Source organism: Chaetodon auriga, chromosome 2 (genome assembly GCF_051107435.1).
Source record: "Chaetodon auriga isolate fChaAug3 chromosome 2, fChaAug3.hap1, whole genome shotgun sequence".
Lineage (NCBI taxonomy): Eukaryota > Metazoa > Chordata > Actinopteri > Chaetodontiformes > Chaetodontidae > Chaetodon > Chaetodon auriga.
Window position 1 is genome coordinate 21,052,120 of NC_135075.1, and position 13,350 is coordinate 21,065,469.

The 13,350-nt window shown below is 41.0% G+C and overlaps 1 protein-coding gene across 1 annotated transcript; it reads left to right on the forward strand.

Annotated features, from left to right (window-relative positions):
- The first annotated feature begins 674 nt into the window (after positions 1-674).
- LOC143332260 (SH3 and cysteine-rich domain-containing protein 3-like) lies at positions 675-7,389 on the forward strand. Its single transcript, XM_076749604.1, has 12 exons — positions 675-744; positions 1,146-1,224; positions 2,755-2,911; positions 3,017-3,114; positions 3,223-3,282; positions 3,473-3,571; positions 3,869-3,938; positions 4,288-4,328; positions 4,467-4,570; positions 4,744-4,795; positions 5,644-5,781; positions 6,875-7,389. Exons 1-12 carry the CDS (start codon positions 728-730, stop codon positions 6,971-6,973), a joined length of 1,014 nt encoding a protein of 337 aa, XP_076605719.1. The 5' UTR covers positions 675-727; the 3' UTR covers positions 6,974-7,389.
- The last annotated feature ends 5,961 nt before the right edge of the window (positions 7,390-13,350 follow it).

Genomic DNA, 13,350 nt, shown 5'->3' on the forward strand with positions numbered 1-13,350 from the left:
CCCAATATCCCACCTGTTGGAAGCTCATTTGGAAAGCTGGGAACATAAAGGACTGAACAACTGTGCTGGTAGAGAAAGCTAGAAAGAGTCCAAAGACCTTTGACGCTGCAGGGACGCTTCCTGATGGCACGCGGGGGATAAGAACCACCTCACTTTGACAAGAAGTGGAATTCAAGTTTAACGGTCAGTTTTTTGAATGAATAACCAGAGTGATGATCTGCTTTAATCTCTTACTAATACTTGCTGGGTGCTTGATAAATGTTGGATCACTGAGTGTTTTCTCGTTCATGTTCTAGCATGTAGAGCAACATGAGAGGGGGGAGACCCTCCAAACCCTCTGTAGATGCGTTCGGTTACAAGTGAGTCCTGTTTTAACTTAGCTGAGATCAAGTTGCCTGCCCAGACCGGACCTTGGTTGTCTGTGGGTCTTGAAAATGACTGCACAAAAGTGAGACCAAACACAGTGAGAAGACCTGTGAATCAACATGAATTACTGTAAACATTTCAGATTTGTAGGCGTCTTTGATCTGATGTTACATTAATTGTAAGATAAGATGACAGGAGGTGCTTTACTATTAGATACCTGCAGGAATTTCAGAGGCCATTTTTTTGTGAATCCCTTTGCAGCAATAGCAGTGATGCTCATGTGGTTTGTGTCTACAGTGCCATCTGCTGGACCAGACTTCAAATATCTGGAGGAACTAAACCTCAAGTGACCAAATAACCTATGGCTCATTATGACTCGTAAGTTCAGACTGCAGACAGGAAGAAACATGTTTTGTTTTGTTTTGTTTTTTTTTACTCATGCACAAACTACAAGTAGTTGTAAGTGTCTGTGTACTTTTTAGGCCAGGTTGCCTGTGTGTGAGGTTGATTTCACTCAAAGGCTTGTTGAATCTTAATATCAGAGGTTATGAAGAATGAAAATGCACAATTAGCAACAATGAAAGTGCAATGTGTATGAAAAAAATCCAAATTAAGCTAATCTCTTACTATCATATGTCAGAATTACAGAAAACAAAATTAAAAACCTGAGAACACGGTGTGTGATGTCTGAGGCAGACACTCATACAGTAAGACCACCGCGGTCTTTTGCATTCCAACATTTGCAACTTGATGTGACATTTGCTCCCCAACGATGACAGGTTGGATGACAAGGACTCTGTGGATATTCATGACAACCCACCTCTCCCTGATAATGTGGTGAAAGAGGAGGACAACACGGTGAGACATCTGATATACCACGCCTCACACACATCAAGCGGCTGTTTACAGGCAACTGTCCAGAAAGCTGATTACTCAGAGCCAAGTAACTCTGAACAAAGTGTCAGAGGCACCAGGAATTAGTGACTGTGATCAGAGGGTGCTGATAATCCCCAGAACACGTGAGAAATAGTCCTTCAGGTAAAAGTACCTTCACTGAAAAATGAGTGTGTTCTTTTGATAACCTCAAGTACTTTCAGCCAAAAATTCCTCTTTTAGCACTTTGATGAATGTGAACCCGGCACAATAAACTCAAAACTATATGACCAGTTTCACACCACTGCATGAATATTATGCTCTTCTGCAGTGTGGTTGAACTGACTCTTATTGATTTATATTCATTCAGCCTTGGTCCTGAATGTATGGACAGATATCACATCCCCTGTTTTTCTACTCGCTTGATCTGTGAAAGACTGCTGTGACGGGTTTGAATAAATCAAGCCTAAGCTGGCGAATGTGCTGCTGCATTGTGGTCGGTTTGTTTAGGAATCCTGACAGCTAAATAGAGTTGCAGAATGATGGCGCTGTAATGTGTGAACCGTCCCTGGTATTATCAGTTATTGTAGTGTAAATCCACAGCCTGGCGACCACAGGACACCTCTAATCCTGCCAGTGATGGAGAGTCGGAGCCAGTTCGGCCTGTCAGACGTCCCTCTGACTGTGTGTGTGTGTGTGTGTGTGTGTGACATCCTTTTGGCTCTGTTTAACTAGACCGCAGTATATTTAGGAGTAGCAATGTCAAGCTTTGATGCATTCAGCTGGGAATTCTGTAGATCTCAGTTGAAGGCTATTTTGAGATCTAAGCCCCTTTCAGTCTATCCCACCTGTGGTTTGTGTGTGTGCGTGTGTGTGGATGTGTGTTTCTCATGCTGTGGGGATATAGATCTGTTTACACGGTCACATTGTGGGGACTTCTGGGGACAAAATGCAAGTGCCTATAATGTAAATCACTAAATTTTGGGGTGAAGACTTAGGTTAAGGTTCAGGGAAGGGTCTTAATGGTTAATGCGATGGAAACACAACTGTGTGTGTGTGTGTGTGTGTGTGTGTGTGTGTGTGTGTGTGTGTGTGTGTGTGTGTGTGTGTGTGTTTGTGTGTGTGTGTGTGTGTGCGCGCGAGCGCGCGCGCGCGTGCATGACAAACTCCCAGTATCATGCAGAGTTACAGCTCAATTACCAAAATAAAAGTGTAAAAGAAAACATACAGTAGTTTTGACACGCGTGTGTGTGTGTGATGTCGTTTTTCGTGAATCTGGCTCATATGAGACGGTTTGTGTGAACACCAGACAGACTCCATGTGAGTCAGACCGCAGGGTGCTTCAGTATTAATAGAATCGTTCTCATAGGAACGTGCAAGGCTGTAGGTGGCGCAGGATACTGGGACGGTTTGGATTAAATCAAAACAATTCAACTTCACTCAGCTCAATAATAAATAAATAATTATAATAATGACTAATATATTTAATGTTTTACCTTCCTCACCTCTCTCCAGGTGTATTTCGTCTATGACGAGGAGATCGAGGAAGAAGAGAAAGATGAACCACCTCCTGCAGAACCAGTCAAACCAGTCAACGACAGACCTCACAAGTTCAAAGACCACTACTGCAAGAAACCAAAGTTTTGTGACGTCTGCGCACGCATGATCGTTTGTGCGTCTGTCTTTTCTCCAAATAAGTGGACTTCAGTGCATTGTGATCTTTAAAATGAGTTTTCCAGATGTAATTTTGTTTTTTTTTTTTCTTTTTTCTCTTCAGTAAACAATAAGTTTGCATTGAGATGTAAGAACTGCAAAACCAGCATCCACCACCAGTGTCAGTCCTATGTTGAGTTCCAGAGGTGTTTTGGCAAAATTGTGAGCTGCATGTTACAAAGTTCAACTGGTTTCAATTCAAAAATGCACCGCAGAGATTTTCTTTCCAATATATTTATTGTTCAAACTCATCTCATCTCCTCTTTTTAGCCTCCAGGATTCAGAAGAGCCTACAGCTCTCCTCTCTACAGCAGTCAGCAGAATGCCACAGTTTCACAGCTGCTGCCCTTTTGTGAGTCCAACATATGTACATTTTTCTGCATGAAGAGAAATTCCACCTTGATTTGTGTACATTTTGGTCCGAATTGATCAGATTTAAGTACCTCTTATTGGAACATTTTAAGTTCTGCATCCATGTCTTCTCTGTTTGTCGATTGGTGATGTTTGATTGGCAGCACAGTCAAACCGCACTGACCCTGTGTTTGAGACGCTGCGTATCGGTGTGATCATGGCCAACAAGGAGCGTAAAAAAGGGTCAGAGGACAAGAAGAATGTGAGTGTGAATTAAAAAAAAAAGTGTTGAATATAACTGTTTCACTCCCTATGAACCAGGGTCTCGACTTTGATGTATGCTAACCCAAACTCTAATTTTAGGTAGATTTAAATTATCAGGTTGGTTCGTATAATATTCACGTAAATAATTTTACTTTAAATGTTTACTTTAGATATTGGTACAGTGCATTGTATTTCATTTTTTCCTCTTTTGCCTTCTTTAAATGTATTTCTTTGTTTGATCTGATCCTTAAAATGTTAACAGTGAGTTCTATATTGCTGCTGTTTATCCTAAATCGTTCAGATGATGATGATGATGGAGGATGATGAGTCCCAACCCAAACAGGAGGATGAAGGAGGTGACGGAGGTAAGCGCGTGCATGAGTAGCTGATGAGTCGAGACTCAATGTCCTGTTGTTTGACTGACCTTCACTATACGTCACCTCCCTCTGTCTCCATGCTCGCTTTCTCTCTTCAATGTCTGACAAATGGCTGACGAAGGTCCCTGATCCATATGTTGCTCTGTTAAATTGAGTTTCCTGGGAGTCATGATTACACTGTGCTGATCTCTAGTCTGACTTTTCTCATCCAGCACCTGCAGAAGTTTTTTGGGCGTGCAGAGCAGCAGGAATACCATCAAATTGTTCTTTACAGTAATATTGCAAAGGTGAATAATTTCTCCTTGTCTCATATTTATTGTGTTGTGTGTCCCAGCAAACACAGAAGGAGACAAAAGAGGAGACAAGGCTCCTGCTGATGACAAGGTCAGAGATGACATCAGTTAAAACAACAGTGATGATAAGGACAAACATAATGATAGTAAGAGAACAAACCATGGTGAAGCTACCTGCTTTATGATCATCCATCATCATCTCTCTGCTTTGTATGTTTGTGATTATCAGAGCAAAAAACTTCAGCCGGGGAAGATCGGTGTGTTCAGTCAGTCCCACTACTATCTGGCTCTGTACCGCTTCAAAGCCATAGAGAAAGATGACCTGGATGTTCAGTAAGCCTCCATCCATCACCTCAACTAATCTCTCTCAGTGTGTCTCTCTGCTGGTTTTTCAAGCTTTCTTTCTTCTTGACTGTCTCACTCACACAAAAACATACTTGTTGGTGTCTTTATATAGTATTTAAATATTAAAATCCGCCCTCACAAACATCCTGTTTGTTCCCAAGTGCTGGTGACCGTATCACAGTGATAGATGACTCCAATGAAGAATGGTGGAGGGTAAGTCCCACATTTGTTACTCACACTGATGTCAAGGTGATCTTTTCATTTCTGCTCTCCAAAAGTACCCAAAAAGGTTGAGGATCAATTAGGTTGATTGTCATAATTTTGATCTGGGCCTTTTTGCCATTCATTGTTGATGATCTTTATTTTTTGAGCCACACCAATTATGGTGTGTTCATGTGCTGCAGGAAAGGTCCAACTCTTGTAACTTCCAAGTCACTTACTTCAGAGCGTTGTGTTGCAGTGTTTATGTAGCTGTAGTCAATCGACAATCAAAGGACAGAAAATCAAAACGATGCAAACAATGAGTTGAAGAGCTCCTCCTTCAGGGTTGAGCCTCTAGTTCAAATTTTTCCTTTTTAAAAATCCAGGAACGTAAATGAATCATTTGCAGCCTCTGCACAAAATGGTAAACAGGCTTTATCTTTACTAGAGCATCATTTCATGTAGGCTGAACGATACGATTCTCAGACAACACTAACCCCTCCTGCACCTGACTGCATGGACATTGCACTTGTTATGCTGTCACTGGTTTGTGCTTTAAATGTTCAACCTGTACAAACATTGTGGCTCATAAAGTTGTTATAATTCTCCTAAACTATTCACTGTAATCACCCTCTGAATGAATCAGACCCAACAGATAGACCGTGTAGTCACTGGACCTTGAAGCTCACATTTATGTGTCTGAAAGGTTGTTGAAATTGTTGTGAGAGAGGTATGTTTTTGGTAATATTGCATTGCTGCTCAGCTCTCAGAGCCACACGGGACAACATATTAATGTTTGAGTAATCTAAATGAGAAACTGGGGTTGCAACATCTCACTGTTCAAGCTTTTGCTCCACCAGGGGAAGATCAGAGAGAGGACGGGCTTCATACCTGCCAACTACATCATCCGAGTGCGAGCAGGAGAGAGGGTCTACAAGGTGACACGCTCCTTCGTTGGCAACAGGGAGATGGGCCAAATCACTCTGAAGAAAGACCAGGTGAACACACACACACACACACACACACACATACAGGTACACGGGTACACACACTCCTATGCAGACACATGATTATATAAGCAAACCATAAATGTCCCCAATTTGAAATGTGTCTATTTTTATATTCTCTCCTACTGTGAGGACAGTTGATCCTCAGAGATACACACACACACACACACACACACACACACACACACACATTACAGCCTGAAGCACTGTCTGACAAGTTATCAGATGAATTCTCCATAGATTGTTTGCTTAATTAAAGCCTAAATTAATCCACTGACTTACATATACCAGAGAATTGAGGTTATCCATCTGTTGTGTGTTGATCCGGAAGAGGAAGGTAAAAACAACACACCGTGCCCTCCAGTTTAATGACCGAAACATTGATTAGTTATTCATGTAAATACAAACATCATGTGTTTTAACATGACAAGTACAGACACACACACACACAAGTATATGTCATGTTGACGTGAAGAGATAAATGTTGTAGTATCCATGATTTACGTGCAGTCACTGACGTTACACCTCACAGCTGTTTAAATTTAATCCTTGCAATAAATCAACCTGAAAGCTAACTTTTGCTCTGAAAACTATCTACTGGCACACATTGCTGTCGAGTATAGTATTTGTTTTAACAAATCTGCACATCAGGATTTAACGCTTTTCAGGAGCAGAGTGCTAAATCCTGGTTTAGTCAAACTATTGGACCCAACTAAACACACTCAAACCTACTCAGAAGGTGGGAACGACACATCATGGTCAGATATAATGTGTTAGATATAATTTGCTCTATGTTCTGCTCACATGCAGTCCTCCCTTCAGGCTCCAAACGTGTTTTACATGCACATTTCTATTCTTGCTCGCTATTGAGACTTGCTCTTCTTGTCTTATTTATAAATCTGTCACTGCACACTCTCCGTTGTTGAATTGCAGATTTATTTCTGTTGGTAGATTTGTTGTTGATAAGCCACAATATAACATGGAGAAAAAAACACTCTCGTGTGCAGTCAAGCATCAAGGAAAACACAGTCTATTGTGTAAGATAATTAACAAATCTAAGTGTGCTTGTTGTGTGTGTCCTCAGATCGTGGTGAAGAAGGGTGAGGAGGTAAACGGCTACCTGAAGGTCAGCACAGGAAGGAAGCTCGGCTTCTTCCCTGCAAACCTGCTGCAGGAGATCTGAGGAGGACCAGCAGGCGTCGCAGGAGACCTCCAGCCAGCTCTCATCTCAGCGTCAATCACACTTTATACTCGAGTTTTAATTTCAACACACGTTGATATTTTACTTTTCTAGTTTGGAAATTCACATCTGACCTCACAAAGCCTGTGTGCTTAATATGTTTTGGTGGATTTACTCAGGAAGCACAGCATGTGTTAAATAGGCAGGTTTAACCCACCAAATCTTCAAACAAGTGTTTATCCAACAAGACTGTACAGTACACAGGTCACCTCACTGGTTTGTATCTCTGATGTGTCAGAGAAAGTCACTTTTAATAACTGCAGGACTTGCTTCAGTTTGAGGAGTTTTTAAGTTCCCATATGTTTAAATATCATTGCAAGTGTGTTAAACTCCTGTATCACTACAGTGTACACTGTGTATTAAGCATGCATTTGTGCTAACAATTAAAAAAGAGATTGGTAATGATGTCATCTCTTCCAGTAAACTTGCCTGTAACATTTTTTTTTTTTTTTTTTTTTTTGCACCATCATTGAGTCATGCAAATTATGGATTTAAGAGAATCGACACATGAGAATAAGTCACAAATGCAACAGACTCAGTTACTGTAGCTCCCGTACATTCCTCCTCTGGTTAAATCTGTTCAAACTTATCAGCACACGTGTGTCTCATTCCATCAGTTCCTGTCATGACAACAGTGGGAGACAAGACTTTCTTAGGTGAACATTATTCTTCTTAACATTATTCTTAGGTGAGAGAGAGAGAGAGACAGACAAAGAGGTGAATCTGTGAAAAGGTGCTGAAGTTATTATCACTTAGTTATGGCTGTCAGTCACAGTGATGGGAAGAACGCTTTCATTTCCTCACATGAACAAATGAGACATTCAAATGAGATGGAGGCATTTCCAGAACTTCAAAAGGATGCGGAGCTATTTTCTGTAGCTGCCCTGAGTGCAGTGTAATTAGCCATATGGAGCACCATGGGGACGGGCTGCTATGTAAAGGGACGGCTCAGAGATCAGGAATGCAGCCAATGGCGTCGGTGCGTCCACAGAGACATTCCATTAGTAACTACAGGCCTGAGTAACACAACACCTAGACAGACAGCGACAGGTTCACTTTGGCTTCTCTTTTTTTTTTTTTTTTTTTGTTGGTAATGCAATAAATCCTTCCTTTAATTCTTGTTCTTTCACTAGTTGTTTGTCTATGTTAGATTGATCTTCTTATTCATACCTCTTTGTTGCTGTTTGTGTTTATCTCTCCCTGGTTTCCACACGCTCAGCGGCCACACGCAGATGATGAGCTGCCTGGTCACGCCTTCTTCCTCCTCTGGAGTCTGTCAAGAGGAAAGGAGCAGCATGGCCCGAGTCGGTACCGCCGCCAGGCTTCAGCAGTTCTCTGATTGGACAACAGAGCACCCTTTCAGACACGGGTCACTTCCCCTTGGGAAGCAGCCTCTGCTTCATGCCGCTCTGGACCGAGGGACCGCGTGGAAGATATCACAGCTGCCATGTTGTCATCTCTGACCCCCTGACCCTGCCACTCCAGATAGGCAGGAGGGAGGAGGGTTGCCAAAATGTTTGTGGATTTCTGTGGGTGGATGATTTTAAATGTGGTGTGTGTGTGTGTGTCTGTGTGTGTGTCTGTGTGTGTGTGTGTGTGTGTGTGTGTGTGTGTGTGTGTGTGTGTGTGTGTGTGTGTGTGTGTGCGTGCGCAAGAGGGCAGGGGCATGGAGGGGGCGGCGGCATGATGCTGTGGCAATGAATCTATTCAATTCAAGAGAATTTCTTTTTTATTGGAGACGTGAAAACAAGTGCAAAACTTAGAGTCCAGTTGCAGACAAACTTTAAGTTTTATTTGAGTTATATTTATTTTTTCTGGTTAGAAACAAACAAAAATATAGCTGGAAAGTAAAAGGGGCTCATCTCTGACTTCCGTTGTGCGGACATTTATAGAACAATATTCACAGCTTTCACTTTCGTGCTTGTTCTGGAGCTTTCGGCCACATCCCATGGTCCCCTGGGGCAAGTGGAGTTTGTTTTGTTGCCATGGAAACATACTGCAGATGTTCAGACTGTCATATGACGCTGAACCTCTGCGTCTTCACGTCCATGCTGGTCTGAAAGTTGAGCTTTGCGGTTCATCCTTAACCATAGAAACAGTTTGAAAGTTCATACATGCACACTTCCATGGCGACTGCCACAGCTGGACCTTAAGCTCATTTTCACAACGCCGAAGACGACTGTGGATTACATAACAAAAAATCAAGAAATTCGTCTTTTTTTCCCCATTGAGACAAGGAGTTAATTAGGATCTAACTTCTCACCTTTTAAAACCAGCAAGGTGCAATAAAAAGTTGTGAAAGAAAATTCTAAATCTTCTTTATGTTTAGATGAATATCTGAATTTTCATGTGTAAAACCAACACATGCTGCTGCAAGTGTGTTACATACTGAGTTACAATGAGTTGTACTGAGACACAGTTAACATGTAATGGTGATTTTACCCAACAGAGGTCCCTGTTGTACTGGATATCAAGCAAAACGCACTGAAGTTCTCACTGAACCGACTTTGCACACTGTAAGGAGTGTGTTCATTGTGAGAAATAGTTGTGAAGCTGATGTGCAGTCTGTCCAGGCCAAAGGATCACAGGCTTGCAAGAGGGAGGAAATTTGTTTTTAATGTTAATGATCATTTGGTTTTAAATAGCTGTGCAGACATGCTGGATTAATTTGGTTTCTAAAAAGCGGAAGATATCCCATATTTCCATAGTATTCAAGCGATTTTCTGTTCATACAATGCAAGACATTTAATAGGCTGTCATCAGTATCAGCAGTTCGCATCAGATTCAGTGATCAAATTTGAGTTAAAGGTTCAATAGTCTTTCTCTCTTTATTATGTATGACAGCCATGGGTGCAGTCGGAGGCTGTGCTGTCAGCTTGTTACTTTCAATGAGTAACGTGTGTGAAATGCCAGTTTATGCACATGTTTGCAAAGCATTGTGCAGCATTGCTACTTTGTGAGGTGTCAAACTTCACTTGTGGATGTGCAAAAAGAGACGCATCCCTTTTTAAGAGTGCAGGCTCTGCATCATCTCATTGACCCACCACATTCAGAATCACATTTAGCATCCAGTCGAAGAGAAAATCCATCTTCCCTCCACCAGCCGCTGAGAAATGTAGCAATGTGTGAGGAAAAATAATAACATAAAACTATATTAGAGATCCTCTTTGCCTAGCAGAGAAGGTATTGATCTTTAGAGAAATGTTTCTTCCACGGGCCAGTGCTAAAGCTGCTTCTTCTCCCAGTCCTCGAAGCAACAAAACAACATTTTAGACCTTTTACAAAGCTTAGGGAGCGGATTTATTTTTAGAAAGTTTTCTACTCTCTTGCTCTCTGTCTGTCTCTGTTTTTGTGACGTGTGTGTGCGTGCAATCGTGTGAATGTGTATCAAATCCCATATTTCCCGACAGAACCTCTGAAGTGTTAAATTAAAGCCCTGACATGATTCTTTTAATAACTGTCGCAGAATACCACTCCTTTTATTTCTTTCCGTTTTTTTCAGTGAGGCACCAAAATTCAATTATCTAATCTGATTTGTACGATTATTAATCTCAATTACTCATGCATTCAAAATGTCTTTTTGACTGCAGTCTTGTATGTTACAAACTGGTGTCTTTTTAAAGTGGAATGTAATGAGGTATGGTGATGGTTGGAGATAGGCTCCGTGCAGGGCAGGGGTCAGACTTATGGACTATGGAGACAGGTAAAGAGGTGGAAACAATTTCCTGTCTGGCACCATTAAAGAATTCAAGGTGTTTATACGCACCAGCTGCCAAAGAGAGACCACAGGGGACGACGGTGGCAAGATACTGGCAGTGCATTGCCACGGTGCAGTAGATGTCTGCACGTGTGTTTTCAGCTCGTCTGTCCATCCATCTGTGTGTGTGTGTGGAGGGAGACCAGGACAGACAGACAGAAAGTGCTGGTGTATACATGGGATTTCATGCTTGTGCAAGAATAAATTAAAGATGGTGATGACACACACACATATAAAGAGAAAGACAAGTTTACTGAGTGAGTCCCAAGGCCCAGAGAGAGAGAGAGAGAGAGAGAGAGGGAGGGAGGGAGGGAGGGAAGGAGAAAAGGCTGGAGAGAAGACTGCAGGGTTGGAACCAATTAGGCCAGGAGAGGCTCCCTCCACCTGCACTGCGAGGCCCCCGGGGGAGAGCCCTAGTGACAAGATGAGGGATCATCATCATTACCATTATTTATTTGCTAAGCAGAGGCCGACTCTGGGGCCAATCCTAATAGGATTCCCGAATTACAATGAGCGTCTTGTTTTTGGGGCACGGAAGATGTTCAAGGAGGAGGGGAGGGTTAATGCATGGATAAAAGCGAGCATACATTTGGAAATGTCACCAGCAATTACGACCAGTTCATTGTTACATAAATGCCTTTTAATCAGTTATGCAGGCCGATTAAGAGATCCCAAACTATCATCAATAATAATTAGAATATATATATATATATCTAATATATATCCCTGTCTTCTTAGAGAGCTTTGGCCCATACATTGACACATTGCATGGGAAATCAGGCAATAGAAACATACTGCACTTGACTACTTGAGTTGCTTTTTCACGTAATAACATATTTTGATTCTACTTCAATCTCTGGCAAAGCGTTACCCATTCAGAGGAGGAAGTCCAATTTAAATTTCCCTTTAAAACTCGTCAGTCACTATGCAATATGTGAGAGCACTCAAATAAAGAAAATCTGTCCATCAATTTGCAGAGAACATCTGTGCTTTAGGGAGTGTTTGGTTAGTGCTGGACATATTGAAATGGTTATAGTTATGACACATAAGCTCTAGCACTGTGCTCACAGTAAACCATTTATTTTCTCCCCCCTTCATGGTTTCATGTATAGTCAGCATTTAAAGTAGGTAGCCTATGCTTAGCCTGATTACAATAATACTAGCCCATCAAAAAACAAACAGGAAAATGTCCAAGTAAACACCGCAGAAAAATACAATTCATTATACCTTAGATATAAAATAATCACATCAAAAAAAAAAAAAAAAAAAAAAAAAAAATCCCGTAGGTTAGTGTCTGAGGAGCGGCACTACAGATTGTGCGATTTTTTCCTCCCACGCAGGTGTCGTTGACGTAACAGGAAGTGGAGGTATAACGGAGGCTATAATAGGTAACATAAAAAATTAGATTTTTCTTCCTGTTGACCAAGTCCCTACACCAGTGGTAGGGAGGCCAGATAATGCAGTACCAGAGGAGACGGTTTCGCTCCTATCGAGTGCAACAAGTGAGGAAAATCAGCCGTTGATATCAGTCACTGCTAAGCTAACGTTAACGGCAGTGCTAACGTTAGCGTTGGTCTGGAGGACGGGCCCACAGACTCCCTCTGCTGTTGCCTCGGAGATGTTGGGACTTCCAAGTCAAGTTACCCATTATACAGTACAAGGTAAACGGTTATGACTTAATTTAACATCGATACAGACTGTAGCGGACATAAAATAATGTCGAGGCAGATGCTGAAAAGTTATTCCTGTCACTGTCTGCATGGGAATAACGTTCAGATTAGCATTAGCTAGCCATCACTGAACTCCCTGTCACATGTGAAAACTTGTTTTACCAGTGAAGGAAGAAATATTAAACCATCATTTATTATTTCAATTCTGTAAAAAGACCAAAACAACAATATGAATTTACGTCTTTGTCAATAAAGTTTTGAATTCAAAGCATAGGTTAGCTAGGTTTCATTTTTTTTTAACATTATTACACCCTTAAATAAAGGAACTAAATAACAATACTGCCACCAAAAATAAAAGAAACTCAATTTATTAATTATTTAAAATATTTAGCTTCCCTGTGTTAGCTGGTGAGAATGCATAAAGTAACTACACACACGCACATTTGCGTGTATATACCCGTAAAAACACGCTCTGATATACACTGGCTAATTATTGATATAGTTTGTAAATTCACATCCCTTTAATAGACCATCATTTTCTGATGTTATTTTTAAAAGAGCTGCAATTTACAATCAACACAGAAAATCCCATGAGTTTCCCAAAACCCAAGCTGACTTATACAAATTGCTCCTGTTGTACAACCAACATTTGAGCATGTAAATATATTCTGTTTAACAAGCAAATATTCAGATTTGAGAAGCAGTGACATTTAGGCATTTTTGATTAACAAACATATTTAGATAAAATGATAAATTAATTGATTACATGTTTCTGCTCCACAAAACACTTGCATATCAAGAGTACTAGTTCTCATTATGCACCTCACAGTGTTATATTGTTATATAGTTTTTATTATATTATATTATTATTATTATTATTATTATTAGTAGTA